Source organism: Bos javanicus, chromosome 23 (genome assembly GCF_032452875.1).
Source record: "Bos javanicus breed banteng chromosome 23, ARS-OSU_banteng_1.0, whole genome shotgun sequence".
Classification (NCBI taxonomy): Eukaryota; Metazoa; Chordata; class Mammalia; order Artiodactyla; family Bovidae; genus Bos; species Bos javanicus.
Window position 1 is genome coordinate 10,874,798 of NC_083890.1, and position 26,940 is coordinate 10,901,737.

The 26,940-nt window shown below is 46.9% G+C and overlaps 1 protein-coding gene across 4 annotated transcripts in view; it reads left to right on the forward strand.

Moving 5' to 3' along the window:
* Positions 1-24,484, forward strand: part of C23H6orf89 (chromosome 23 C6orf89 homolog) — a 40,930-nt gene extending 16,446 nt beyond the window's left edge. For 3 of the 4 annotated variants that reach the window (XM_061398044.1, XM_061398042.1, XM_061398043.1), the window contains 5 exons: positions 11,093-11,247; positions 11,378-11,517; positions 12,693-12,822; positions 15,863-15,986; positions 19,185-24,484. In XM_061398044.1, the coding sequence (XP_061254028.1) occupies positions 11,093-11,247; positions 11,378-11,517; positions 12,693-12,822; positions 15,863-15,986; positions 19,185-19,279 (644 nt within the window). In that variant the 3' untranslated portion in view covers positions 19,280-24,484. The other variant, XM_061398041.1, reaches the window with a different exon arrangement.
* The last annotated feature ends 2,456 nt before the right edge of the window (positions 24,485-26,940 follow it).

Sequence of the window (26,940 nt, forward strand, 5' to 3'; positions counted from 1 at the left end):
AGATGACATTGTTTGATTCATTTTAATGGCTGAGTAATATTCCATTGTACATGTGTGCCTCATCTTTCTCCATTCCTTTCTTGATGGGCATTTAGGTTGCTTCCATGCCCCTGTTTTACGAAGAGGAAACACTGGCTGGAAGAGGTGGAATAGCTTGCTTACCCAGTCACACATGACAGACTAGCACTTGAACCTTAGTTTCTTAACTTGAGTCTGCCACTCGTTCCATCACATCACACTTACTGCCTGCTCCCTTTGCCCTCACACAAGCCAGGTTCCAGCCTGTTCAGTTAAGTTCAGTCGCTCAGTCATGTCCAGCTCTTTGCGACCCCATGAACTGCAGCACACCAGGCCTCCCTGTCCATCACCAACTCCTGGAGTTCACCCAAACTCATGTCCATTGAGTCGGTAATGCCATCTAATCATCTCATCCTCTGTCGTCCCCTTCTCCTCCTGCCCTCAGTCTTTCCCAGCATCAGGGTCTTTTCAAATGAGTCAGCTCTTCACATCAGGTGGCCAAAATATTGGGGTTTCAGCTTCAACATCAGTCCTTCCAAAGAACACCCAGGGCTGATTTCCTTTAAGATGGACTGGTTGGATCTCCTTGCAGTCCAGAGGACTCTCAAGAGTCTTCTCCAACACCACAGTTCAAAAGCATCAATTCTTTGGCACTCAGGTTTCTTTGTAGTCCAACTCTCACATCCATACATGACTACTGGCAAAACCATAGCCTTGACTAGACTATTAGACTGAACTATTTTGTTTACTTTGGGCATTTCTGATTTTTAATTGTAACACTCATATATCCTGAGAAGGCCTGGGTCAGCTCCTCGCATACAGTTAGAAGGTGCATCTCTGTGTGTGTGCTGCATGATTGGAAGGTTACGTATCCATGAGCTTTGAAGGGGTGGTTGAAGTGGATCTCCCAGTATTAAGGAGTTTGGGGAATAGTAGATCGTTCATGACTCTAATCAGACTTAGAGTCCAGGCCAGAGCTCAGACCTATTTATTTGCAAATAAAAGAGTAAAGTGACGACAGCTCCGTCCAGCACTTACAGCGTGTATACCAGGCACTGTGTCATGTACTGCACCCGGTGTTCCCCAGTCTTCACAGCAATCACGTAAGGCAGTTAACATTTTATGTTAATATTTCAGAGATGAGGGAGCTGATATGCAAGGGGGTTGACTAACTAAGCTGAAGTCTCACATCTAGAGACAAATTTCTATACGAGGAGGACTTACAAAAATAGCTGAACTCTACAGTTTGGAATTGTTCATACGCATTGCTTCCTGACAGCAGAGCTGTTGGCAAAATGATTTCTTGGGTTCTTTCCATCCCTATGGTGTATGAAAGTGCCTCTGGGCCTGTTGCCACTCCTGCAGGGGGCCTGGCCAAGGTCAAGGCTTCACCCCTGCCTCATGCCCAGGGAGCCGGAAGTGCTAAGCAAAATGAGCTGCTGGAGCATAGCCTGATTAAATACTGAGCACGCACCAGTGAATGTCAGAGAGGCTTTGTTGTGGACTTTGCAGGCTTCTCTTAGGTACATTTCTAATATGAGACATCTAAGAAATCATGAGATTGTATTTATTTAATTCTTATTTTGAGGTTTTTCTCCAAATTCAGATCATCTGATTTTTTTTCTCCTGATGGACTTGATCCTATTGTTGTGTGTGTGTGTGTGCTCAGTCATGTCTGACTCTTAGTGGCCCCATGGACTGTAATCCACCAGGCTCTTCTGCCCATGAAATTCTCCTGCGAAGAATTCTGGCGTGGGGTGCTGTTTCCTACTCCAGAGGATCTTCCCTACCCAGGAATCGAACCCGAATCTCTTGCATCTCCTGTGTTGGCAGACGAATTCTTTACTACTAGCGCCACCTGGGAAGCCCAATCCTATCATTAAATCTTCTGAAAAGTCAAAGTTTCATTCATTCAGTCAGTCATTCAGTGAGTGTGTATCGAGACCCTGTTGTACACCAGGCACTGTTCTCAACAGAGCAGCGAACAAAACAGTCCCCCTCCGGCACCCCGCTCTCCTGGAGCTGGCCTTGACTTTGTGTCTTCTTCCCTATCCTTTTTACCCATAGGGAGGTTTTTGTGCTCCTGGAAAGAAATATATATATATATATTTTTTTTTTCTTTTTGCCAGATTAATAGTCTGTGTAAAAGGACTCTCCGCTTCAAATTCCAGAGTATGTTACGATTGTTCACAGCGAGCCAGCCTGGGTGCGTTTCCTTTGTAACAACTCTCAGGCACCAGGAAGCCTCCTGACAGGCCCTGGCTCGCCGCTGTTCTGCAGAGTGCCCAACTCACAGAGAAGCCTGGGAGGTTACAGTTTCTGCCCTCCTTACCTTCAAGGCTGTGTTTTGTCCGCAAGACTGTTTTTGACATCTCACACAGTGAAACGATGCCGTGATCAGAGTGAAAATTTGGAATCCAGATCCTGTCTTTTGTCGAACTCTAATAATGTGGAGTTTCACTTCTCTGGCACAACTGTTTTTTTTAGTATAAGGAGGATACCTTGAGGAAGGAAGCCTTAGAAATCAAAAGAAAGTTAGGGATTGCCATCCAGCTTCCTTTCTGTTTGGTGCTGGAGGACAAGTGGACAGACGCCGAGGAGGGCTGAAAAGAAGTGAGATGCAGCGTGTTTGGTAACTGAAGAAAAGCCGTGGACCAGGGTGGTGTGGGATGGTCCGCTGTGTGCTGTTGGCTCTTTTCCAGCGTGAGTGAGATTTTGCTCACGGAGCACACAGCACACAAGACCTTTGCAGACAGATGGAGGCCAAGTTGAAGTCTGGTCTTTTCTCCTCTTGTTGTTGGAAATTCTGTGAGAAGGGGAAAGGGAGCCCCAACGGTACACAGCCCCTCCTCCTGGTCACTTCACTGCTTAGCCATTCCTCAATCCCTTTCTGAAACAAATGAGAGCACATTCTTTATCCACCTTGGTGACAAAGGCTGCAGACAAGTCCAGAGTAGCTCTTCCTCTTGAAGTGCTGCTGCTGCTGCTAAGTCGCTTCAGTCGTGTCTGACTCTGCGCAACCCCATAGACGGTAGCCCACCAGGCTCCGCTGTCCATGGGGTTCTCCAGGCAAGAACACTGGAGTGGGTTGCCACTTCCTTCTCCAGTGCATGAGCTCCCCTTAATTCAGATGGAGTGTATGAACTACCCCCATTCTGGGGATTGTTTTTCTGCATCACCTCCCCTCTTCCTTGGCTGGCCACCAACCTGGCCCAGGTTCCTCTTCTGTCAGGGGCCTCTTCAGGGGCCTGCCTTTCACGATGACTAAACTCTGCATTAAAAGTTAATACTCTCGGTTTGAGTCTTCATGGTCTTCAAAGACATACAGAAAATGTTGTTTTTTTTTTTTTATTGAAGCATATTGATTAACAATGTTGTGTGTAGGTGTACAGCAAAATGATTCTGTTCTACATATACACGTATCTATTTTTTTCCCCAACGTACTTCACGGCTTTCAGGATCTTAGTTCCCTGACCAGGGATTGAACCTGGGCCCTTGGCAGTGAAACCTCAGAGTCCTAACCACTGAACCACCAGGGAATTCCCTCCAAAGACATTTTTATTTGGAAAATACATAAAACATACATGAAGACAAAAAAAAGACATAAGATTCTGATTTTTGAAAATATACTTTTTAACTTTTTTTGGCCGTGCCACATGGCATGTGGCATCTTTATTTCTCTTCCAGGAATAAAGCCCGTGCCCCTTGCATTGGAAGCACAGAGCCTTAACCCCTGCACTGCCAGGAAAATCCAAAAATATATTTTTAATGAAGTAAATTCTCTCACCTCTACCCCTCCCAACTCCTCCACCCAGGCAACCACTGGTAATAACTTGAATATACATCCATCCTTCTGAGTTTTTCCATGGCTGTGCAGATCCCTATACTTTGTATCTATAAATATAAAATATTTTTTGATTCACACACACAAGGAAGGCTTATGTAAATATTTTTGGCTAGGAACATTGTATTAGTTTCTAAGTTTGCTGTATGTAACAAAGTACCAAAGGTCAGGCAAATTAAAACAACAAAAATTAATCTTCTCACAGTTTTGGAGGCTAGAAATCCAAAATCAAGGTGTTTCAGGGCTCTTCTCCTTCTCAAAGGCTCTAGGGACGAATCCTTCTTGGCTTCTTCCAGGTTCTGCTGGTTGCCATCAGTCCTCGGCATCCTTAGCTATGGCTGCATAACTCTGTATGGCCATCTTCCCTCTGGGAGTCGTCATGTGGCCTCTCTTCTTCTGATAAGAATGCATGTAGATTGAATTTAGGGCCCACCCCACTTCAGTATCACCTCATCTTTAATTAATTACATCTGCAAGGAACCTATTTCCAAATATGATCAAATTCTGAGGTTCCAGAAGGACTTAAATTTTAGCGGGGGGACACTGTTCAACCCAGAATACACATTTTTCAGGAGTTTATATTATTCCATTGTCTGAGTATTGCTTAATTTAACAGTTTCCAGATTTTTTTGCTGTTATTAAAAAAGATTTGGGACATTCATATACACATATTTTTTTATATATGTACTATTATTTCTGTGGGGCTTCCCTGGTGTTTCAGATGGTAAAGAATCTCCCAGCGATCTGGGAGACCCAGGTTTGTTACCTGAGTCGGGGCAATCCCCTGGAGAAAGGAATGACAACCCACTCCAGTTTTCTTACCTGGAGAATCCCATGGACAGAGGAGCCTGGCGGACTACAGTCCAGGGGATCACAAAGAGTCAAACATGACTGAGCAACTAACACTTCACTATTATTTCTGTAAAACAGATTCTTGGAAGTAGAATACCTGGGTCAGAAAGCATGGACATTTTACATTTTAATAAATACTAAAAAATTATCTTCATAAACTTATGTCGGTGTGTAACTTTCATTAACATGTGTTGCTCATCTACCCTGGATATTATCATTTTGCCAGTCAAGTGACTTAAAAGTGGTATCTCACTTTAAGTTACATTTCTTCAATTATCATTGAAGGTGGATGTCTTTTCAGTTGTGTTTTTAGGCCATTTGTATTTGTTTTTCTGTGGACTACTTGTCCATATTATCTACACAGAGAGAACAGAACAGTGCCGTTTGCCTCCAGACCTGCCCTCCTGCCCAGCACAGAGGTGAGCCATGAGCAGTCGGAGGTGAGGGTCCTCGGGTCTGCCACATGCCCAGTGTCTGTCACGAGGCTCTTACTACATTCTCTAACTGTACCTGTGCCTAAGGGGTGTATTCCCCATAGATTATAAACGTGACCGTAGTTTATAATTCATTTTTGTTACTCCAGGACGCCTTTGGGCACATAAACATCTCCTAGAGTTAATTTGGCAGGTGGTGGATTGTTGCCTGTTGTTATTCTCATACATATTTCTTTCTAGATAAACTTTAGAATGCAATTGTCACAGCTCTGCCTCATCCCCACCTTCACCAATAAGAGACTCTGATGAAGTTCTATCCAGTTGTATTAAATGTATGTGTATGTGTTTTTGAGAAGACTTGATATCTTTATGACATTTAGTCATTTATCTAGGTCTTACTTTATATCCTTCAGTAAAATTTTATGGTTTTACCTTTTTTGTTAAATTTTTTTGCCAGTTATTATGAATGAGATCATTTTCCATTTCTGTTTTTAAAAGATTATGGTTAGTAGTGTAAGAACAGGGTTTCCTAGGTGGCTCAGTGGGTAAAGAATCTGCCTACAGTGCAGGAAATGCAGGTTTGATCCCTGGGTCAGGAAGATCCCCTGGAGAAGGAAATGGCAACCCACTCCAGTATACTTGCCTGGAGAATCCCATGGACAAAGGAGCCTGGCAGTCTACAGTCCATAGCGTTGCAAAGAGCCAGACTCAACTGAAACGACTGAGCACACACAGATGCAGTGTAAGACCACTGTTGGTGTTCACATGTCTAGAGATCTCTATCTTGTATTCTGCCACCTTCTTAAATTCTCTTTTTAGTATTCTGTTCTTGTTTTCTTTTCCTCTCTGGGTTTTCTTCCTCCACCTGCTGTTCAAGCATCTCTACCTGGAAATCCCAAGAATACCTAAAGCTCAGAATAAAACTAAATTAAGTGAAAGTTAAAATAATCTCTTGATACTCTTAGGTTCAGAATTGCTGCTACTAGCCCATGAAGCGGGCTTCCTTGGTGGCTCAGATGGTAAAGAATCTGCCTGCAGTGCAGGAGACCTGGGTTCGATCCCTGGGTTGGGAAGATCCCCTAGAAGAGGGCATGGCAACCCACTCCAGTATTCTTGCCTTGAGAATCCCCATGGACAGAGGAGCCTGGCGGGCTGCAGTCCACAGGGTCACAAAGAGTCGGACATGACTGAGCGACTAAGCACAAGCACAGCCCACGAAGCACCTTTGTATAAATTAGAATTTCTCCTAGCACTTCACTCCTGATATGATTGTCATAATTAACAGACTCATTTGGAATATGACATGTTACTGCAGAAAAATGTGATAATAAGTATTTGCAGCCCTCCAGGGTCTCCCTTAAATGAGGAGCTCTTGGACCATCTCAGCCTGTATAGATGGTCTCTGCAGTGCTGCCGAGAGCCATGGATTTTGTCATCACTGCCTCTGGAATCACCCCTTTCTTCCCAAGGCCACTGGCTCAGTTAGACTGTTGTTAAATTTCCCCTCTCATCACCGTACACCTCCTCCCTCCCCAATAAAAGGACAAAAACAAAGCATGACTGGGTCTGCCTCTTGCCAGCCTCCCTCTTGCAGGACACCCTAGTCATGCCGCAGAATAACCTTCCTAGAAGGAAGCCCTAGAGCCCTCAGCACTGTCTTCCTCAGCAGCCTCTGGGCTGTTCCCACCCCGCCCCCTTGGGTGGTGATTCCTCTCGCCTTCACTCTCAGTTTGCTCATCTGTAAAAGCAGAATAGTGATGCCTCCTCAATAATTACATGGTAAGAGTAAACAGTACACTACCTGCGGAAATACAACTCACTTTGGGCTCGCTGCTGATCACTCTAGTTTTCTCTTCCCTTCCCTCCCCCTCCTTCACAAGTACTCTGGAAACTGAAACGCTGTATAATTGTAACATAGTATGTTGCCTCAGGGCTCTATTTTGGCCCCTTTTCTTCTGTGAGAATTAAGACTTTTAAATTGGATTTGACTCAACATAAGTTTTTGGCCTTGGAATAGGGAATGAAGCAGGGCAAAGACTAATAGAGTTTTGCCAAGAAAATGCACTGGTCATAACAAACACCCTCTTCCAACAACACAAGAAAAGACTCTATACATGGACATCACCAGATGGTCAACACCGAAATCAGATTGATTATATTCTTTGCAGCCAAAGATGGAGAAGCTCTATACAGTCAGCAGAAACAAGACCAGGAGCTGACTGTGGCTATTTAGGAAAACCACTAGACCATTCAGGTATGACCTAAATCAAATCCCTTATGATTATGCAGTGGAAGTGAGAAATAGATTTAAGGGCCTAGATCTGATAGATAGAGTGCCTGATGAACTATGGAATGAGGTTTGTGACATTGTACAGGAGACAGGGATCAAGACCATCCCCATGGAAAAGAAATGCAAAAAAGCAAAATGGCTGTCTTGGGGAGGCCTTACAAATAGCTGTGAAAAGAAGAGAAGTGAAAAGCAAAGGAGAAAAGGAAAGATATAAACATCTGAATGCAGAGTTCCAAAGAATAGCAAGAAGAGATAAGAAAGCCTTCTTCAGCGATCAATGCAAAGAAATAGAGGAAAACGACAGAATGGGAAAGACTAGAGATCTCTTCAAGAAAATCAGAGATACCAAAGGAACATTTCATGCAAAGATGAGCTCGATACAGGACAGAAATGGTATGGACCTAACAGAAGCAGAAGGTATTAAGAAGAGATGGCAAGAATACACAGAAGAACTGTACAAAAAAGATCTTCACGACCCAGATAATCACGATGGTGTGATCACTGACCTAGAGCCAGACATCCTGGAATGTGAAGTCAAGTGGGCCTTAGAAAGCATCACTACGAACAAAGCTAGTGGAGGTGATGGAATTCCAGGTGAGCTATTCCAAATCCTGAAAGATGATGCTGTGAAAGTGCTGCACTCAATATGCCAGCAAATTTGGAAAACTCAGCAGTGGCTACAGGACTGGAAAAGGTCAGTTTTCATTCCAATCCCAAAGAAAGGCAATGCCAAAGAATGCTCAAACTACCGCACAGTTGCACTCATCTCACACGCTAGTAAAGTAATGCTCAAAATTCTCCAAGCCAGGCTTCAGCAATATGTGAACCGTGAACTTCCTGATGTTCAAGCTGGTTTTAGAAAAGGCAGAGGAACCAGAGATCAAATTGCCAACATCCGCTGGATCATGGAAAAAGCAAGAGAGTTCCAGAAAAACATCTACTTCTGCTTTATTGACTATGCCAAAGCCTTTGACTGTGTGGATCACAATAAACTGTGGAAAATTCTCAAAGAGATGGGAATACCAGACCACCTGATCTGCCTCTTGAGAAATGTGTATGCAGGTCAGGGAGCAACAGTTAGAACTGGACATGGAACAACAGACTGGTTCCAAATAGGAGAAGGAGTTCGTCAAGGCTGTATATTGTCACCCTGTTTATTTAACTTCTATGCAGAGTACATCATGAGAAACGCTGGACTGGAAGAAACACAAGCTGGAATCAAGATTGCCGGGAGAAATATCAATAACCTCAGATATGCAGATGACACCACCCTTATGGCAGAAAGTGAAGAGGAACTCAAAAGCCTCTTGATGAAAGTGAAAGTGGAGAGTGAAAAAGTTGGCTTAAAGCTCAACATTCAGAAAACAAAGATCATGGCATCCGGTCCCACCACTTCATGGGAAATGGATGGGGAAACAGTGGAAACAGTGTCAGACTTTATTTTTTTGGGCTCCAAAATCACTACAGATGGTGACTGCAGCCATGAAATTAAAAGATGCTTACTCCTTGGAAGGAAAGTTATAACCAACCTAGATAGCATATTCAAAAGCAGAGATGTTACTTTGCCAACAAAGGTCCGTCTAGTCAAGGCTGTGGTTTTTCCTGTGGTCATGTATGGATGTGAGAGTTGGACTGTGAAGAAGGCTGAGCGCCGAAGAATTGATGCTTTTGAACTGTGGTGTTGGAGAAGACTCTTGAGAGTCCCTTGGACTGCAAGGAGATCCAACCAGTCCATTCTGAAGGAGATCAGCCCTGGGTGTTCTTTGGAAGGAATGATGCTAAAGCTGAAACTCCAGTACTTTGGCCACCTCATGTGAAGAGTTGACTCATTGGAAAAGACTCTGATGCTGGGAGGGATTGGGGGCAGGAGGAGAAGGGGACGACAGAGGATGAGATGGCTGGATGGCATCACTGACTGGATGGACCTGAGTCTGAGTGAACTCCGGGAGTTGGTGATGGACAGGGAGGCCTGGCGTGCTTCGATTCATGGGGTCGCAAAGAGTCGGACACGACTGAGCGACTGATCTGATCTGAAGTTGCATTTGGGGCTTCCCAGGTGGCTCAGTGGTAAAGAATCTGCCTATCAATGCAGGAGACGCAGGAGATGTAGGTTCTATCCCTGGGTTGGGAAGTCTCCTGGAGGAGGGCAGGGCAACCCACTCCAGTATTCTTGCCTGGAGAATCCCATGGACAGAGGAGTCTGATGGGCTGCAGTCCGTGCGGTCACAAAGAGTCAGACACGACTGAATGACTGAACACGATGACTTATGCCTCATTGTATGTCCATTACCTGGAGTTGTGTTTTGACAAGAGTTCATCATATTTGACCTCTAGTAAGAAACATGTGAAAATACTCCAGAAAGGAAAATAAAAGGGTAACTGCAGCCTCAGCGTGCCGTTAAAACAGGTGCCACTGAAGGTTTTCCGCTGCCCGTGGAGGCTCACAGTGGTCGCTGTGTGCTCCTCCCGGGGGTGAGAATAGTGGGTAGTGCTGCCTGCAGGAAACACAGGGTTTGTCTGCAGGAGATGCAGGCTTGGGATGCGCTGAGCACATGCACCGCCCTCCCCGGTGAGTGTTCCTTATCCTGCAGACTCCTGCCTTGTGCTCACTACAGAAAATGTTTTGTGTTGAGTCAGTTTGCACGTCTGTTTCTTGGCTCAAAGAGCTGATTTCCTTTCAGCCACATTGGATTGTTGTCTTTTGTTCTAGGCTCTCTCCTGATTGGGTTTTCATTGGGTTTTAATCAGAAACCATCTGGTGAAAATTTTGGATTCAAATTAAAGATCTATCACAAACACATATCTCAGAGAACACAGATGAAACCCAGACTGGAACAGAAAGCAAACAAGACATAATGAAATAATATTATGAACAGAATAGTCTCAGAGGGAAGGAACGCAGAGAAAACCAAGAAAGGCTGCATAGAAACAGAGCCAACCCCTCAAAGAAGGACCCACCAGAGTAGGGTGTGGGGGAGCCAGCGAGCTCTCAATCAGGGCCTGAGTGGGGAGTTCTAGTTCTCACCACCCTGCAGTCCTTGGGGCTGGAAGCCACGGTTAGTAGCCCTTTCCCCTCCCCCAAACTGGAACAGAGTGCTGATGAGCAGAGGCCATTTACTTTACTCCACAGATGGGCCCTCTCTCCTCTCCATCCCTTCTCTCTGCACCCATTTCTCACTCTTCCTTCCCAGAGCTGTCCTGGGCCGGCCTTGTACCTTGTCCCTGTGAGCCCAGGGTGTAGGATATCAGAGAAATGCTGGCATCACTGGCAGTGGGACCACCCTGCCTGCCTGCCCCTCCCCCACGTGCTGTAGCTGGTTCAGACCTGTTGGTCACAGGTTAGAAAACTGGGAAAGAACTGCATCTCCAACCCCATGTCACAAATACAGCTCCCCAAACTGACTTTAGTTATTGATTTGACTTAGGAGATACTTGTACGTGTTAAAAAGTATTTCCTCCCCTCTCCACCTCTGTCCCCTAGCTAGGCTCTCTGTTTCCTTCTTGAGGGTTAACTTGTTTGATACGTACCTTTTCAGCGGTCGCCCGTGGTGATCACCGTGAGCTTTTAAAATTTTTATGCCTCTCTGTCTCCATTGCTGGGCCTCCTGGATTCACCTGCTGTATCTGCTTTCTCCACATCCCTTCCTCTCTCAGACTTTGACCCCTGGTGGACAAACGACTGTGAGCAGAATGAGTCGGACCCCACCCCTGCCAACTGCACTGGCTGTGCCCAGAAATTACCCCTCCAGGTGATGCTCCTGGAAGATACCCCAAGGAGATTTGAGAGACTGCATCCTCTAGTGATCAAGGTGCGCAGAAAGACTGGTTCTCCCACTGCCTCGTAACCCATTAAATGGCTAGAAAGCACCAGGCCCTGGGACATTCCTGATAAGTAATTCCGTGTTGTCTTGTTGCGCTTTTGTTTTCTGCCTCCCCAAGACGGGACAGTCCCTGTCGACTGAGGGGCTTCAAGACTTTTTGTGCCAGTATCCGGAGGTGACAGAAGGCTTCACCGAAGGGTTTTTCACCAAGTGGTGGCGCTGCTTTCCTGGACGGTGGTTCCCATTTCCGTATCCATGGTGAGTGCGGAAAGGGGCACCCAGCCATGTGTGTGTACAGAAAGAGGGCAGACCAAATGTCAAAACAGTACCAATTACTGCTGAGACCCTGCCATGCCCGGCACTGTGTAAACTTTACAGCACACCCTCCCAGTCAAGTGATAACTCCAGAGCACAGTGTTGAAAAACTGAGAGAAGGAGATGAGTTGAAGAGGTGTGTCAAGAGGGGCGTCACCATGGTGGACACTGAGATTGCCTAATAGAAGCATCACTCACTCCTAACTGCAGTGTTTAGCATTTGCTTTCATGCTGAGCGGGTCCTGAGTGTTGAGGACTGCAGAGAGAGCGCAAAGAATAAAAGGGAAGGTTATTTCGTGGCATTTGTTTGTGCCAGGCAGCATGCCTTAGTGCTTAGTGTCTGTTACTCGTTGGAGATGCTCATAATAGCGCTGGGAAGTCGGAATTGTCATTGTCGTTTTTCAGTTCAGGAAAAGTGGGAATCAGAGAGGTTAAGTACTTTGCTTAAGGTCACCCAGCCAACACTGAAACCCGCATCTATCTCCCTGTTCCTTCTCGGGTCTTATAGACGACATGGGCCATTTCTTGGGGGTAACCTTGCTTTCTACAAATAAAAGGAACGCAAGTTTACTTCTAGAATCATTCCAAAGAGGATTAAAACTGCTTTTTCAGGCTTTTTGTTGGGTAGTTTGTCTGCTTCTGCCTTTCTTTAAATTTGCTGTTTATTTGCATGATCAAATACTCAGTTTACGAGCTGAAACAGGCTTCCCACGTCGTACTGCTCCACTTCAAAAGGGTCATGATTGTTGCCCCCCTCCTCCTTCCTTCTCCTCTCTTGCCCTGCCTGCTGTTTCTTCAGTCTCTTTGCCAAGAGGGAATGAATGGAGTGTTTCTTTTCGCCCTCTATATGTTGTTTTAGCTGGATTTTATAAACACCCCACCCACACAAGACAAATTGTGGCTGTAGAGTGAGTGTGTGAGTGTGTGTGTGATGTTTCAGTTAATTGATTCAGCATGACTGCTCTTCATGGTCCTAATACTTCCGTTGTTGTCCTGACATCTTTCCCTCTTCACCCACCACCCACAGTTTTCCCACCCTCACTGAGCTCTCTTTAGCCATGGCGTTGGGCTGGGTTGCCCAGTTTAACTACTTTTTCTCTCTTGTACACATTTTGCAGGAGAAGACCGCTGAACAGATCACACATTTTACATGAGCTTTTCCCTATTTTCACCTATCTGCCGTTTCCAAAAGAAGCCTCCTTGAAAAAATGCTTCCTTCTTCAACCAGAACCTATTGTGGGGAGTAAGGTAGGAAATTCTGAGAAGATTTGGATCTAGAATTTTTCTCGTTTGGTACCGGGCTGATGTCATAATCAAAGCCTTCCTTGCATGTCAACTTAGAGGGTGACCTGAAGGGTCATCCACAGAATCTGGAGTTCTCTCTCCCTGCTGCTTGCCAACACACCTGCAGCGGCCTGACTTTTTACTGAAGGCATGCTTCCAGAAAGTCTAGTGACTTGCAGATCTATTTCCTGCCCTTAACACCTGGGGGCAAGCTACCTTTCTACATTAAAGGAAGTAGAATCCTCAAGTTTAAAGAGTCCTGAGCATGCAGTCAGACTTCTCTATCTCCAAGTAGAGAGCAGGCAGACTGTGAATGAATAGTGTGTAAATGAACAGTCCAACGTTTCTCATTTTGTGAGAAATTAAATGATTTGCCCAAGGGCACAGCAAGTTAGTAAGAGGTCTCACCTCATTCTCCACTCCCAGATTGGCTTTCCCCAGAAATAAACAAATGAGAAGCTTCAGATGGAGAGCAAAAAGGGAGTGCAGAAAGCTTGGGAGCGTGGTTTGGGAACAGAAGGGTTGACAAGCCGTGCCTGAGGCAGTGTGTGGCGCTGCCTCTCACCTCCGTCCGTGGCCAGGTACCCGGAGCCCACGTTTCTCCTCTGGGGCCAGCAGACTGGGCAGAGCTTTGCTGTGTTTGTGTCTGTTTACTTTTCTCTGAATTGCTCTTTTGTTGAGTCTCAACCCTGAGGAAGCTTTTTGAGTCTAGATTGGTTTGGAATAATTAAAAGGATGAACTTTCCTTTGTTAAAAAATTAAATTTGCTGAACTGCGACCCCTACCAACTCTGGGTTGTGTCTTTAACCTCCTGACACTATTGTTTGGGTCCAAATGTGCTGAATCGTGTTAAAGGAATTTCAAAGCCTTTAAAAAACAATCATTTTGTCTACAAGTAAGAACTTCTGCCTGCCAGCTGTAGGGTGGAGGTGCTGGGCTCTGGCCTCAGGTTTTAAAGAAGTTTATTCTGCTGCCTTCGGCTAGAACTCAGGGCCCTGGTATGATTTCATCTTCATAATTATGATATATGAAAAAATTATGGGTGAGGGCCTTCATCACTGTCTTGGGTTTTCCCACTTGAATCTTAATTTCAGCAGTCTGCCGAACAGGGACACCAGGGAGCCCAGCCAAAGGGGTAAATACAGAGTTCCGCAGACGCTTGTCAGAATCATCTTGTTGTGGTTCTCAAGGATGTTTTTGGAAGGGGAGTGGCCCAAATAGGCAGAAATCCTGAGAGTCTGATTTCTTAGAGCATCTGTTCCCCACCCTGGCCCAGGCTCTCCTTTCTCCACAGCCACGTTACTCCACCCTTGTTCCACATCCCTGGGCTCTGGACTCTGGTAAAGTCATGTGTCTGTGGGCCCAGATTCCAAAAGGCAGCCTTGGGATAGAAGATAAGCAGTGGGGTCCCGTTGTTGAGAGACCCTGAAGGAAGAGGTGAGGGGCTCCAGGGCCCACTTCACGCACCCCAGGATGTTGCCTCGGGCCGACCCAGTCCATCCTGTTGTCTGCTTCTCCTCATCCTGAATGTGGAGGAGCGTGGTTCCAGCCCCTCTCAGGCCTATGTGAAATAGAGATATATCTGCTTAATTTTTGGTCTTCTGGAATTTTTTCAAGACTGCTCATGACAGGGCTTCTGTCAGTCACAGCAGCTCCAGACACTCGTCCTCCTCCTGTCACTACAGCAGCAGCTGCAGCGGCTCGAAGCGTTTCCATGGACACAGAGTCATGGCCAGGGCCTGTGGGGAGCAAGAGGGAGACCAGAGTTGGGAGGCAGGAGAGGGCAGGGCCACATTCTCAGGCCCTGGAGGACCCAGATGGTAGGGAAAAACAGGGCATGGCCTAAGGAGCCAGACTTCTGACTCCTGCTTTCTAAGGGCACATTACGGATTGGGGTTTTCTCTTGCCATCTAGACAGGAAGAGAAGTCTGACCAAGAGCACCCTATCCCTTTGTTTCTATTTCCTGCCCCTCCTAAACCCCAGGCACATAGCAGTTTGCACTTAATGCTTGCTGAAGGCAGGACTGATTCCCTGGTGGTTCAATGGTAGGGAATCCACCCGCTGATGCAGGAGATGCCAGCTTGTTCTCTGGGTCAGGAAGATCCCCTGGAGGAGGAAATGGCAACCCACTCCAGTATTCTGGAAATCTCCATGGATGGAGGAGCCTGGCGACTACAGTCCATATGCCCTCAGAGAGCTGTAGTTACCCGTGCAGTTGTACATCCTTAGCTTTCAAAATCAGAGGCTGATCTTACTGTTATTAGTCCTTAATCAGTAGCGTCATGTATCTGCTCACCTGGGTCTTGCCAAAAAATTGTGAACTTGAACTTGCTGCTGTCCGATTCTCTTGAAAAGTCTGACAGTAAGAAATAATATTCCACAGACTATTGCCCACAGGATATGCAGGCTGTCTGTCTGAATCAAACCAGACCCTCAGATGACCGCATATTTAGACCACCACATGTTGGCCTCTGCGAGACTTTTGTTAAAATACAATTAAATATTTTGCCTATGACCTACTTGGAAACTATGGCTAGAAATTGTGAATTATGAAACTTGAGCCATTTCTGCTACAGGGCTGACATTGCAGATGTTGCCTACAAAACTACACAATGTCTCTTTAAGAAAAACCCTAGAAGAGATCTTACCATGGGACTTCCCTGACAGTTCAGTGGTTAAGACCCTGAGCTTCCATGGCAGAGAATGCAGATTTGAACTCTGGTTGGGAGCTAAAATCCCCCATGCCCCCTTGACATGGCCAAAAAAAAAAAAACAGACATCTTTCATTAGACTCAGTACGGGGAGATGCCATGCTTAGCAGAAACTAATTTGTTTTTTGTCTTTCGAACAGAATTGTGAGTTTTATTCTTGGTTCTGTCTTCCTCTTTGCTTAGGCTGCTAGGAAACCCAGAGCCACACGTGTAAGAGTTTTTGTCTGCTCCTCTCCCACGCCCCAGGATGTGACTTGGTTTTCCTTCCCTTCCCCTGTGTCCTTTCCTCCAGATGCACAGGATGCATGACCTGTTCACCATCGGCAGCGGGGAGGCCATGCTGCAGCTCCTCCCGCCCTTCCAGTGCCGCAGCCACTGCCAGTCCGTGGCGATGCCACTGGAGCCAGGCGACATCGGTATGTGGAGCCCCCAGAGGGCAGGGGCAGCCACAGGGTCTTCTTAGTTTTTAACTCAAAAAAGCATTCTAAAAATTAAATATTGCCTTTACAAATATTTATTAAAGTCAAAAATAGCTTTTTTTATTAGCAAGGTTAATTATTTATGCTTAGATGTAATGATAAGTAATTACTGAGAAAATGTAGCAAAGAGCAGTGGGTCATATGCACATTTAGAATGCATGTGTCCATTGGCTTTCGAGATTTCAAATTAGGAGGAATTATTATGGAAAATATTCAGAGCAATACTTTCTTTGCAGATAAGGAAATTGAGACCAAGAGAGGAGAGGTGACCATTCCAAGGCCCAACTGTCAGTTAGGCAAAGCATCAGTTTTAAGTGACTCCTTTTACACAGACAAGCCAGAGGAGGTCCAATTCAGATTCGATGAAACCCTTTCTGTGCCCAGTTTGCTAGTAAAACAATTCAGGCAGTATGTAAGGGCAACAGTCACACAAGGAAATACTACCTTCCTTGTGGATCCCACAGTCTGGTCACAGCCTCACAGTCATGACCCACCCTTGGCTCCATGATTTCCCGACTGTGACTTGTTCTGTGCCTTAACCATCTAAAAATTGGTTCCAAAGAAACAGACTTGAATCAACCACTGTCAGTTTGACAATAGAACTGTCTTGGCAGAAGCAAAATAAATTAACAAGCATCACCGTTGCCCTTCTTGTTTTTCTTGCCTCACAAAACCTAGGGGAGCCCTGACTCCCTGACAGAGCCCAGACCGATTTTCCAGTTTATCTCTTTTTAGTTTTTGTATTTGGAAGACCTCGGTCCCTAGAAACCTCTCACCTCACTTGGAGGTAGGGTGCATACTGAAAACTGCCAAACTTTAATCCAAGTTTCATAACTTTTATTTCAATTTAAAAATGAAAACAATGCACAAATTAAGCATTTAGCTGATAATGGAGCACAGCTGGCCTGGCCCTTGAGGATTACTGCAAGAAAAGAGGATTCTTGTGTGGAAGTTACTCCAAACCCGTCATTCTGTAGTGGAGTGATGCTGCACAAGTCTGCATGGCATTCTGGTTTTGGAATGTGTAGCTGTGTTTGAAAAAGTTTCTGTCTTATGTTCTACAAATGCCTGACAGTTCAGACAGCTACAGAAACACTTTCGTTATCCAAATTCCAGGTTTTCAGCTCCCACAAGCATCCCGAGTGCCAATTATAGAATTAAGGAAAAAAGGAAAAAAAAAAAGATGCGTGACTGGCAGTGATCAAAGAAGCTTTGATTGTGTGATCAAAGGCTGATGTGGCTGGTCCAGAATGGCCCAGAATCCAGAGACTGATCCTTGTCATTCTGTGACAGCTTGCTGACTGGAGGGAGGGAAAGGAGCCCTGTGCTTGGCAGTGTCCGTGAAGGGCAGAACATGATAGGAATGTGGAGACGGGATGGAGGCTGATGAGAACCAGGGAAGAGGGCAAGTCAGGAGAAGGCTGGGGGTGGGGAGGGCTGGGGAGGACAGTGGACTCGGGAAGCAGCGGCAGAAACAGAAGCAACGGCTGCAGCTGCCGCAGGGAAAAATGAGGACAGAAAGGCAGACCCTGACAGTGGACGGGAGTAACTTTAGTGGCTGTTAAACAGATGGCCACTCCTGCACCTCAGAGACCCTCAAGAATAGCACCATGTCAAGCAGATTCTGTGTTTTTTGACAAAATAAGCATTTTCCCATGATGGCTGGATTCAGAGGGCAGTGCTCACGATCACCAGAAAACCCATGACGGATGGCATTTTCAAGAGTGACGTGGGTATCAAGCGTCAGAGGCTGATACAGCTAAGCCCATGTTACCTGCCGTGATGGTACAGTCACGGCTCATAGTGACCCTTCTTGAGTCACCAAACAGAGGTTACATTCCATTCAGTGCTCCCAGTTTAAAGATGAGTGGTGTATATCCTTCTCTAGAAAAATTTCATCAGGAAGTTACTGATGTATTAAAGTTTTTAAATTTTACCTTTCTAGCCCATTCCTAGATATCATTGCTGAAATGATACAGGTCATGACCCTAGGGTTCGTAAAACAGCCCCTGGGAAGGACCCTTGGCAAATAAGTTCTTGAGTCACTGACTTTGGGAAATGCCTGTCTTGTTGAAACACAGTACACATTAGTGTACAAAAGGCTCTGAAAAGCCCTGGAGGGATCTGGTGTTTTTAAAACTTACTTGACCACGGAACCCTTTTTTCCCTGCACTGTCTTATAGGGTGCTACTGTTTGCAGAATACAATTTAGGAAGTATTGGTTTGGGTTAATCTGGATGTTCTATAATGAGACCATGTTGTGTATAACTTCAGGAGAATTGGACAGGGCGCCCTGGCCTCCCTTAGAACCCGTCCTGTCTTTTTGCTGAAAAAAAATGACCCTGAGAATTGATGCTCCATATCAACCTTATCTGGGGCTTCCCTGGTGGCTCAGTGGTAAAGAATCTGCCTGCAGTGCAGAAGCCTCAGGAGATGCAGATTTGATCCCTGGATCAGGAAGATCCCCTTGAGGAACCCCTGGATGAGTATGGCAACCCACTCCAGTATTCTTGCCTGGAGAATCCCATGGACAGAGGAGCCCGATGGGCTACAGTCTGTGGGGTTGCAAAGAGTCCGACACGACTGAGCGACTTAGCACACACACATGCACATCAGCCTTATCTAGGGCTTCCCAGGTGGCGCTAGTGGTAAAGAACCCGCCTGCCAATGCAGGAGACGTGAGAGCTGCAAGTTCGATCCATGGGTTGGGATGATCCCCTGGAGGAGGGCATGGCAACTCACTCCAGTATCCTTACCTGGAGAATCCCATGGACACGGGAGCCTGGGGGACTACAGTCTATAGGGTCACACAGAGTCGGACACAGATGAAGCCACTTAGCACACACAGACGCATCAGCCGTATCTAGAACATCCTGCTTTTGTAAACCTGCCGAACTGTGATTCACAGTTACCCAGGTGAGGGGTGACGCTGAAACACTTTGGTTCATGGTTGGATGAACCCGTATGATAGCTGGGGACACTTATGCTAGGAAGAGCTCACAGACCTCCAGAGCAGGAATGGCCTCTGAGTCTGTAGGTGAATCAGGGCAGCTCTGCAGACCCGCCTAGCTCGTGCCCACAAGTCGGCCCAGTCCCTACCACTTACACGCTTTCCTGTCGCTGTCTCCCTTCAAGGCTACGCTGGTGCCACCCACTGGAAGGTCTACATTATAGCCAGAGGGGTCCAGCCTTTGGTCGTCTGCGATGGAACCACCCTGTCAGAGCTATAGGACACAGATCTAAAGGAACAGCTTTGAGAGCTGAAGACCAGATCGAGATGGGGAGAGTAAAAACAAAAAACGATGAAACCACTTTCCAGGGGTTGGTTACTTAATCACCTGCCCTGTGCATGCATGTGTGAGCCAGTTGTGTGCTGGAGGCAAAGGCCGGAGCCTGGGCCTCCCAACTCTTCCAGCCCAGCCACTTGGCCAGGACTCCGCCACCAATACCCATCTATGAGAGATGGGCCTCTGCCCAGCCCCTTGGCACCAAAGCCTTGAGGCTGCCTTCAGGCAGGGAGCAGGGTTGGTACCCTCCCTCACTTGCATGGCATGATCCCCTCTGCTGGCTCCTGGCCATGAGAGGGCAGTCAGCAGGTCCTGACTTCAGCGCCATCCTCTGCCAGGTGGGCCTGCCTGTCCCATCTCCCTGGTAACACCACCCTGTACATCTTTTGGAAAGCCACGGATGGTTAAAGAAGTCATGGCAGTTTCCCAAGCACAGTGGAATATCGAACCAGTGAAAAGGATCAAACAACCTCAAACTGCACTCGAGAAGTGCACTTCTTTCCCAAGTGCGAGTGGCTCTCGGAGTCTCCGGTGCCAGGTCAGAGCCTGATTATAATTGAAGCGGTAATTCCTAAGGTAATACCTTCCTCCATTTGGGTCAGGTTCTCAGTCTCTCCCTCCCTCCCTGCTCCCTCGCCTGTCTGGCCGGCTTCTCAGCAGTCGGGCTCCCAGCGCCCCTCCCTTGGCCCAGCCAGAGCCCTTTACTGCTGAGGCAGCACTGCTCTCATCAGCTGTGTTGCTTTTACCAAATGTCTTCAGAAGGGGGTGAGTTAAGAGTGCTGGCCCGGGGAGAGGGCACCTCCCCGGGTTTGATCTTTAGGGTCCGACTTTCTGCAGAGATGTTTTACAGATGTGTCAAAGTGATGTTGTCATGTGGCTAGGGAAGGAACTCCAGACGCAAAGTGCTGGTCAGCTGGGCGTGCGACTGTGCGGCTCTCTGTCTTGAAATGATTTCTCTCTCCGTGCTGGGAACCAAGGCGAGGTGTTTTTAATTCTTGTGAAAATACAAAACCGTGTTCCTTTTGATTGGATGATTCGCTCTGCTCATTGTTTTCCCCAAGTGCTTTTTGTATGTCTTAAGTGTACAAGTAAGGACACTTTTTTGTTTCTTTTCCCCCTTTATTATTCCTTTATCGACTTTGTTAAATATCTGGCCTCTGATCATGCCATTGCCAAGCTGAAGGAAAAGAGGCAGACCGTGCTACAGCCTCTGGTTCTGAACTGCAGAAATCAGACCGATAGTGGAGGTGCCTGCCGTGTTGAATTACAGACCAGAGGCAGACAGTGGTGGGGGAAGAGGATGGGCTCACCGTGGGGTCCTCGTCATCCTTTGACGGCACCCCTGCATCCTGTCCCACGCCCTCTTTCTCTACACATCTCGTGAGCGTCAGTGAGGCTCAGTGTGTGCTTGAATGGCCTGTTTAGGGGCTTGTAGAGGACAGGGAGGGTTCACATCGCTCAGAGCCTCCTCCACAGACTTGAGTGAAAGTAGGATGAACTGTGCCTGAGGGAATTTTTGCTTAAAAGAATCAGTACCATGTGTGCAGTAACACAGGAAAAACAAAACTTCACGTCCATATAAAAGGCACGCTGCTAAGCAGTTACAATTTAAGAGGTTTTAAATCAGAGGGACCAGTCAGAGGCCAGCTTTGTGCATACTTTAGAGCCTTTGCAATGTCCTTGCCCCTGGTGATATGTAAACAGGTTCTTTAGAGGTCTCTCAGAGTTCTCTTAAATTGGGCCTTTTGGGTTAACAGAAGAGAGGGTTCCTTAGGAGCAAAGCAACTGTTTTGGTGATCCAAATTCCCCATTTTACTCCAGCCCTTCACACCTTAAATGATCATAAAAATGCCATCTTCAACTCAAAACTGAACGAGTCTTGTGTGTGTGTTGGTGTTCTGAGGCCTTCTGTGGGAGGTCCCCAGAGCTGTCAGCTGTCTTCAACAAAGAATGGTCTGGCAGCAGATAAGTAGAAACTTTCCGTGTGTACACTACTCATTTTACTTAACATCTGTCCAGTTCAGAATTGAATGTAGATTTATGTTAGGGGTGAAATTCTTCAAAGAAGGTTTTTTAAGTAATGTACCTTCTTCTCAAGGTAATTCTGAAAAGCAGACTCTACCACTGACTGGTCAGTGGTCAGTGAGTAACCAGCTAGTTCCTTTCCAGTTACCCAAGGCTTTGTGTGAGTGTGCCGCGGGGTCACCCCTGCTCACCTCGCTCTCAGCTCCTTCGTGGAAGCAGCAAAAGTTTCTCCACATGACCCAGTGTGGGAAGGAGGCTCATGAAGATGAGGAAGCAGGGTCAGGGGGCTGGTGGGGCCATAGAAATCCCCGTGTCTACCACCACCCTAAGAACAGTCACAGGGCTTGCTTTAAACAGAGGGCCTTGCTCACAAGTTTGTTGAGTGTTTACCAAGAGGTGACATGGCAGTGAAACTCATGTACTGCGTTTCTCTGGGGAGAAAGTCTGCTTTGGCCCCAGTTTGAGGCATTATATCCAGGTGTCTTGAGGTTCCTGAGAGTTGGATGTTGAGAAGAACACTACCCCTGCCCTGGTTCATGAAGAACATAAGTAGAACTTACCCTCCCCCCACTCTCAATTTGTTCAGCAGGGGGAGAGAGTAAAGTAACCATAGTTTATGAAAACAGAATCTGCCTCTTTGGTGAAATACAAAACAATCTATGAAATAGACAAATTTGGGGTCATTTTCTGAGAGAAAGACATAGTAATGTTTCTTAATAATGAAATAGTCCGGTCCAGCTTCAGAGTGTCTGGGTACGCGTGATCTTCTCCTCTGATCTTTGCCCAGTCCTGTGAAGCAGCTATGAGAGCCTCGTTTACAAGTAAAGAAACTGGGGCCGAGGACAGTTCCTTTGTCGGCGGCTGATGGCTGGCTCCACAGCAGTGTCTTCCCGCGCCAGTGCAGAGTGGTGCCCAGGAGGAAAGCCGTGGGTCTAGCTGACTCTGGTGTGCCCAGCTGAGTGGGAGAACCTAGGGGCAGGCTCAGCAAGCCAGGAACTCTTCAGGGTTTGTTTTCAAAACTGTTTGAGACAGAAATGGAGAGAAGCTAACAGATGACTTCTATAAAAAGCCCTTCCCCCGTCCCCACCTGAAAGCGCTTTTTAGGAGTGAATGTTCCAGCCATTTTCCCATCATCGCAAGTTTCCAGACGTGTGACCAGCAGAGGGACTCAGCCCAATTCCAATTCCAGTGGGTCCCCTTGGAGTTCGCATCACTTGTTTTTTTAGTTCGCGGTTTTCTATTCCCTTCTTCCAAAACCCAGCATAGACCTCGGTGTAGGAGCAATTTTAAAACAAAATAATTCCTTAGCTGCAGGTGATGGCCTCAATCATTTTATGTTTTTTATATAGGCAGTGTTCTTTTTTTTTTTTTTTTGGCTGCACCACATAGGGTGTGGGATCTTAGTTGCCTGACCAGGGATTGAACCCGCATCCCCTGCACTGGGAGCACAGAGTCTTAACCACTGGACCACCAGGGAAGTCCCTCAGTCATTTTAATACAATCTGGATGCAGTTTTGCTCATTAGCCAGCGGCTTCCGTAGTGAAAATTGAAACCCTCAGAGTAGATGTTTGCTTCTCCTGTAATCCTCACCCAGCAGGCGGCCAGGTTGTAGAGGAAAGAGACTAGAGCAGGGAGAGAGTCGATCTTGTCTACCTTTCGAGAATCAGTTCTCAAACAGGAATATTTTAGACTTTTAAGTTTTCCTATCGCTAGAAGACAGACTCTCCTGACTTATAAGTTGCACACTCATTAACTTCCCCTTTTCAGCTTTTTCACCCACTAAAATTGGTTGAAGGAAGGGAGTGCCAGAGACGTGGTTTAACATAGCATTTTGGTTTGAGAACCTCTCCACGTTCGGACCCACGGATATTGGGTCCAGAGCTGACGCACGTCAGGGCCAGGAGGCTAGGCAGATGAGGTGCTTACAGAGCGAGCTCTGTCACAAATGGAAAGTTTGTGCTCTGTCGCCATCAGCCTCTCCATATCCAGCAGCTGCTTCTGCAGAAGCATCTCAGAGAAGACGGACAGGTGGTCTCCCTCGGGCACCACGTCTGAGTCCACCCGCCCTGGGCGTGGCGTGGCTCTTAAGTGCTGGCCCTGGTGAGAAGCCCTCCAGCCAGCTCGTCTGCCGTCCAGGTTGCTTTGCGTCTGGTTTTCGTGCCCTGCATAATTTCAGCATTAGAGCTAACTACACTCATCATGTCTCCCTCTCTGGAGACCGTGAGACGTCCAGATCTTTGCAGAATACTGGAGAGAAGAGATGTTACGAAACTCCTAAGCGGAGGCCTGGAACTGTCCAGACATGATGGGGCTGCCCACAGGCCACTCCTGCCTTCATGCGTCCGTCTGTCTGTCAGCCAGTGTCAATCCAAGAGTGGGCCATAGCTGCAGACACCCGTGCTGAGAAGGGAAACCAGCTTAGTTTTGAGTTTCAGACAGAAATTGGAGAGTCGGGACATCTGCTTCACACCAGGCTTAATTTATCTCCTTATCCCTCTCCACGGCTCTGTGGGGGAGGTGAGGTCAGCCTGCAAAGCCACCTTGACCTACAGCTCAGCAGGGTCCCAGCCTTCAAACTTCAGCCCCTCAGAGCACTTCCAGCCATTTCAGGAACAAACACTTACCTGTGAGAGTTGGTGACCAGAACTGGGTGGACACACGCTGTTATTCCCAGAGAAGGCGCAACCTCCGTCATAGATGACCTTCCCTCCAAACTTCTCTCCATAGTCTCATCCTCAGAAAAACACTAGCCATGGTCTCTTCCTCCTCCTCCTTCCTGTGGGAAAGTCAGTGACAGACGCCTAGGGCGGAAGGGAGTGGGAACTGGGCACTCAGCAAAGTCCCTGCCGCCACCAGGGGCGGGATCCAGGACGGCTGCAGCTCCTCTCTATGGAGCCAGGGGTGGCGGGCCCCGGGGGTTCCCGGTGAGCAAAGGGGCAGACACCTGTCCAGCCACGTGGGCTCCGAATGGTCTAAGATGTTACTCTGTGTTCAATGTGGAATGTTGATTGTAACTTAATGTACCTACCGCAAACTTGTAAAGAATGTATGTACATTAAGGTTTCATGTGACAGAAATTTTTACTTTTTGCAATTAAAAGTGTGTATGTTGGTTGATAAGAACTGGCCTGTACTTGGTGTCATCCTTTGGTGTCCCATTTTCTCTTCTCCCGCAACTCAGAGACTGATAGTCACATCCTACTCCTGAGGCAGGCCTCTGCTGTGGGCCTCCAGGTCACCTGTCCACCCCGGCCTGGGTCCTGTCTCACATCCGCACTGAGCTTTGCACTCGCTCACATTCACAGACGCTTCTTTTACCCCCTTCTAACCGTTTGCATGCAATGGCTTCTGATCTGTTCAATTCTCAAATTTCAGTCCTCCTGTTAATACCCTCCCCTGTTCTTGCACTTTGCCCAAAATTCAAATGAGACCCTCAACACCTTTCTCCTTCTGCCAGCTGGCTGCACACAGCCCAGGTGCCCTCACAGTGTCGCCTCACCCACATGTGTCCTTGGTCCTCGCAGGAGGAAAGCGAGGCCCCCCTCGCTGGCTGGCGCCCTCACTAGCTCAACCCCAGGCCCCACTTGCAGCACTCTGTTAACTCAGTTGCAGATTTAAGTCATTTTTGTGTGTTTATTCTTTTTTGAAAATTTCTTTGTGCTATATGCACAATTTTATATCAATGCATAAATATGGCCATTTCCTATATAGTGTTTAGTGTTCTTTTTTTCAGTTTTTTAAAAAATAATAATTTTCTCTTTTGTTTTTACTCTTTGGGCTGTGCTGTACAGCATGTGGGATCTCAGTTTCTCGACCAGTGTAGGCCTTCTGCATTGGCAGCATGAAGTCTTAACCACTGGACCTCCAGGGACGTCCCCTGTTTTATTACTTGCTGCACCCTTCTCCTGGAGAAGGAAATGGCAACCCACTCCAGTGTTCTTGCCTGGAGAATCCCAGGGACGGGGAGCCTGGTGGGCTGCCGTCTGGGGTCGCACAGAGTCGGACACGACTGAAGCGACTTAGCAGCAGCAGCAGCAGCAGCAGCAACAGCACCCTCTCCCTCCCCTACCTCATCCCTCCTCTTCCCTGGTCAGGCAAATATAATATGCATACAGCCATATCCTGCCATACATCTTCCCACTCTTTCTTCCGTGTTCTCTGTAATCATAATCAGAAATCACAAGACTTGTCATTGATTGGCCAAAAGTGGGATCATGTTATAGGCACTTGATGTTTCTTGCTTTTCTTCCTCAATACCTCACAGAGTTCCCTTCAAGTCAGCTGGCATACTGGCATAGCTCTCTAATCCATTCTTTTTAGTGGATAATATTCTATGGTGTGGATATGCCATCGTGTATTCAACTTTTCTCTTGCTGGTAAATCACATCCTGTTCAATGATTATCTGGATTATGAGTCAAGGAGTCTAGAGTTAATTTTTTTAATGCTTGTTTTTACAAAATACATATTCATTCTTGTTTGTGCCAAGTCTAATGTATGTTCTTTGAAAATTAGTGCATTCCATAATGCTATTCATTAACCTGCTTGAAAACTGTACTTCAACCAAAAAAAAAAAAAAAAGAGAGAAGATAAGTCTTGATTCCATGTAAAAAGGTGGCAGAATCACCAGACCCCTTTTCTCGACCCCTCTATAGCCCTTAACACTGACCTGTGGAAAACCGCTCCCTCCCCTGGCCTCTGTGCGACCACTGGTCCCCTCTTGAGACTCCTCTTTCCACTCGTCTCCTCTATAGGACCTCCCACCCGTCTCTGAAATATTAGCCTCCCCTACCAGTCTGCCCCTGGATCCTCCTCTCTGCTTCCTTCCTGGGAGAGATCTCAGCTCTTTGCTTTACCTTGCACCCATGGGCAAGTCACCCATGAGCTCAGGCCAGGCCCGCTCCTCACCTGAGCTCTAGACTTGTCAATCCAAGCATCGGGATCTCATCTCCATCAGCTCTCTCCCAAAGCACTTCTAAGTCACCGTGTACACAACAACCGTGCAGTCTCTGAGGGTTCCTGTCTTTCCCCCCAGCCTCTGCTTCTGGTCAGAACCAAGCTCCGGAGCCCTCTGCCTCCTTGTCACATGCCCAGCCCCAGTTTAGAGCCTTGCTGTTTCACTCCTGGACTTAGCCAGTGATTGCCCTGTTTCTCGTGTCCTCCCTACCATCCCAGTTCACCATCCACTTAGCTGCCCCAGGGATCTTTCTAAAGCATCTGTTCCTTCACTTCCTTGCTCAGCACCCTTCAGTGGCTCTCCATTACCCATAAGATAGGAAGTCCTGGCTGGCCCCTCCAGCCTCATTCCACTTCTTTCCTTTGCTTTCCCTGCTCATCTACTGTGCCCCACCTCTACTGGACTGTCCATAATTCCTAGAAACATCCAGACTGTTGAGTTTGTCCTCTTTCTTTTTTTTTAAAGAGCAGTTTTAGGTTCATAGCAAAATTGAGCAAAAAGTCAGTTCTTGCATACCCTCTACCCTCACACAGGCACAGCTCCCCTCAACTATTGACTTCCTGCACCACAGTGGTACATGTTAAAGTCAATGAACCTTCACGGACACATCACCACCCAAAGTCC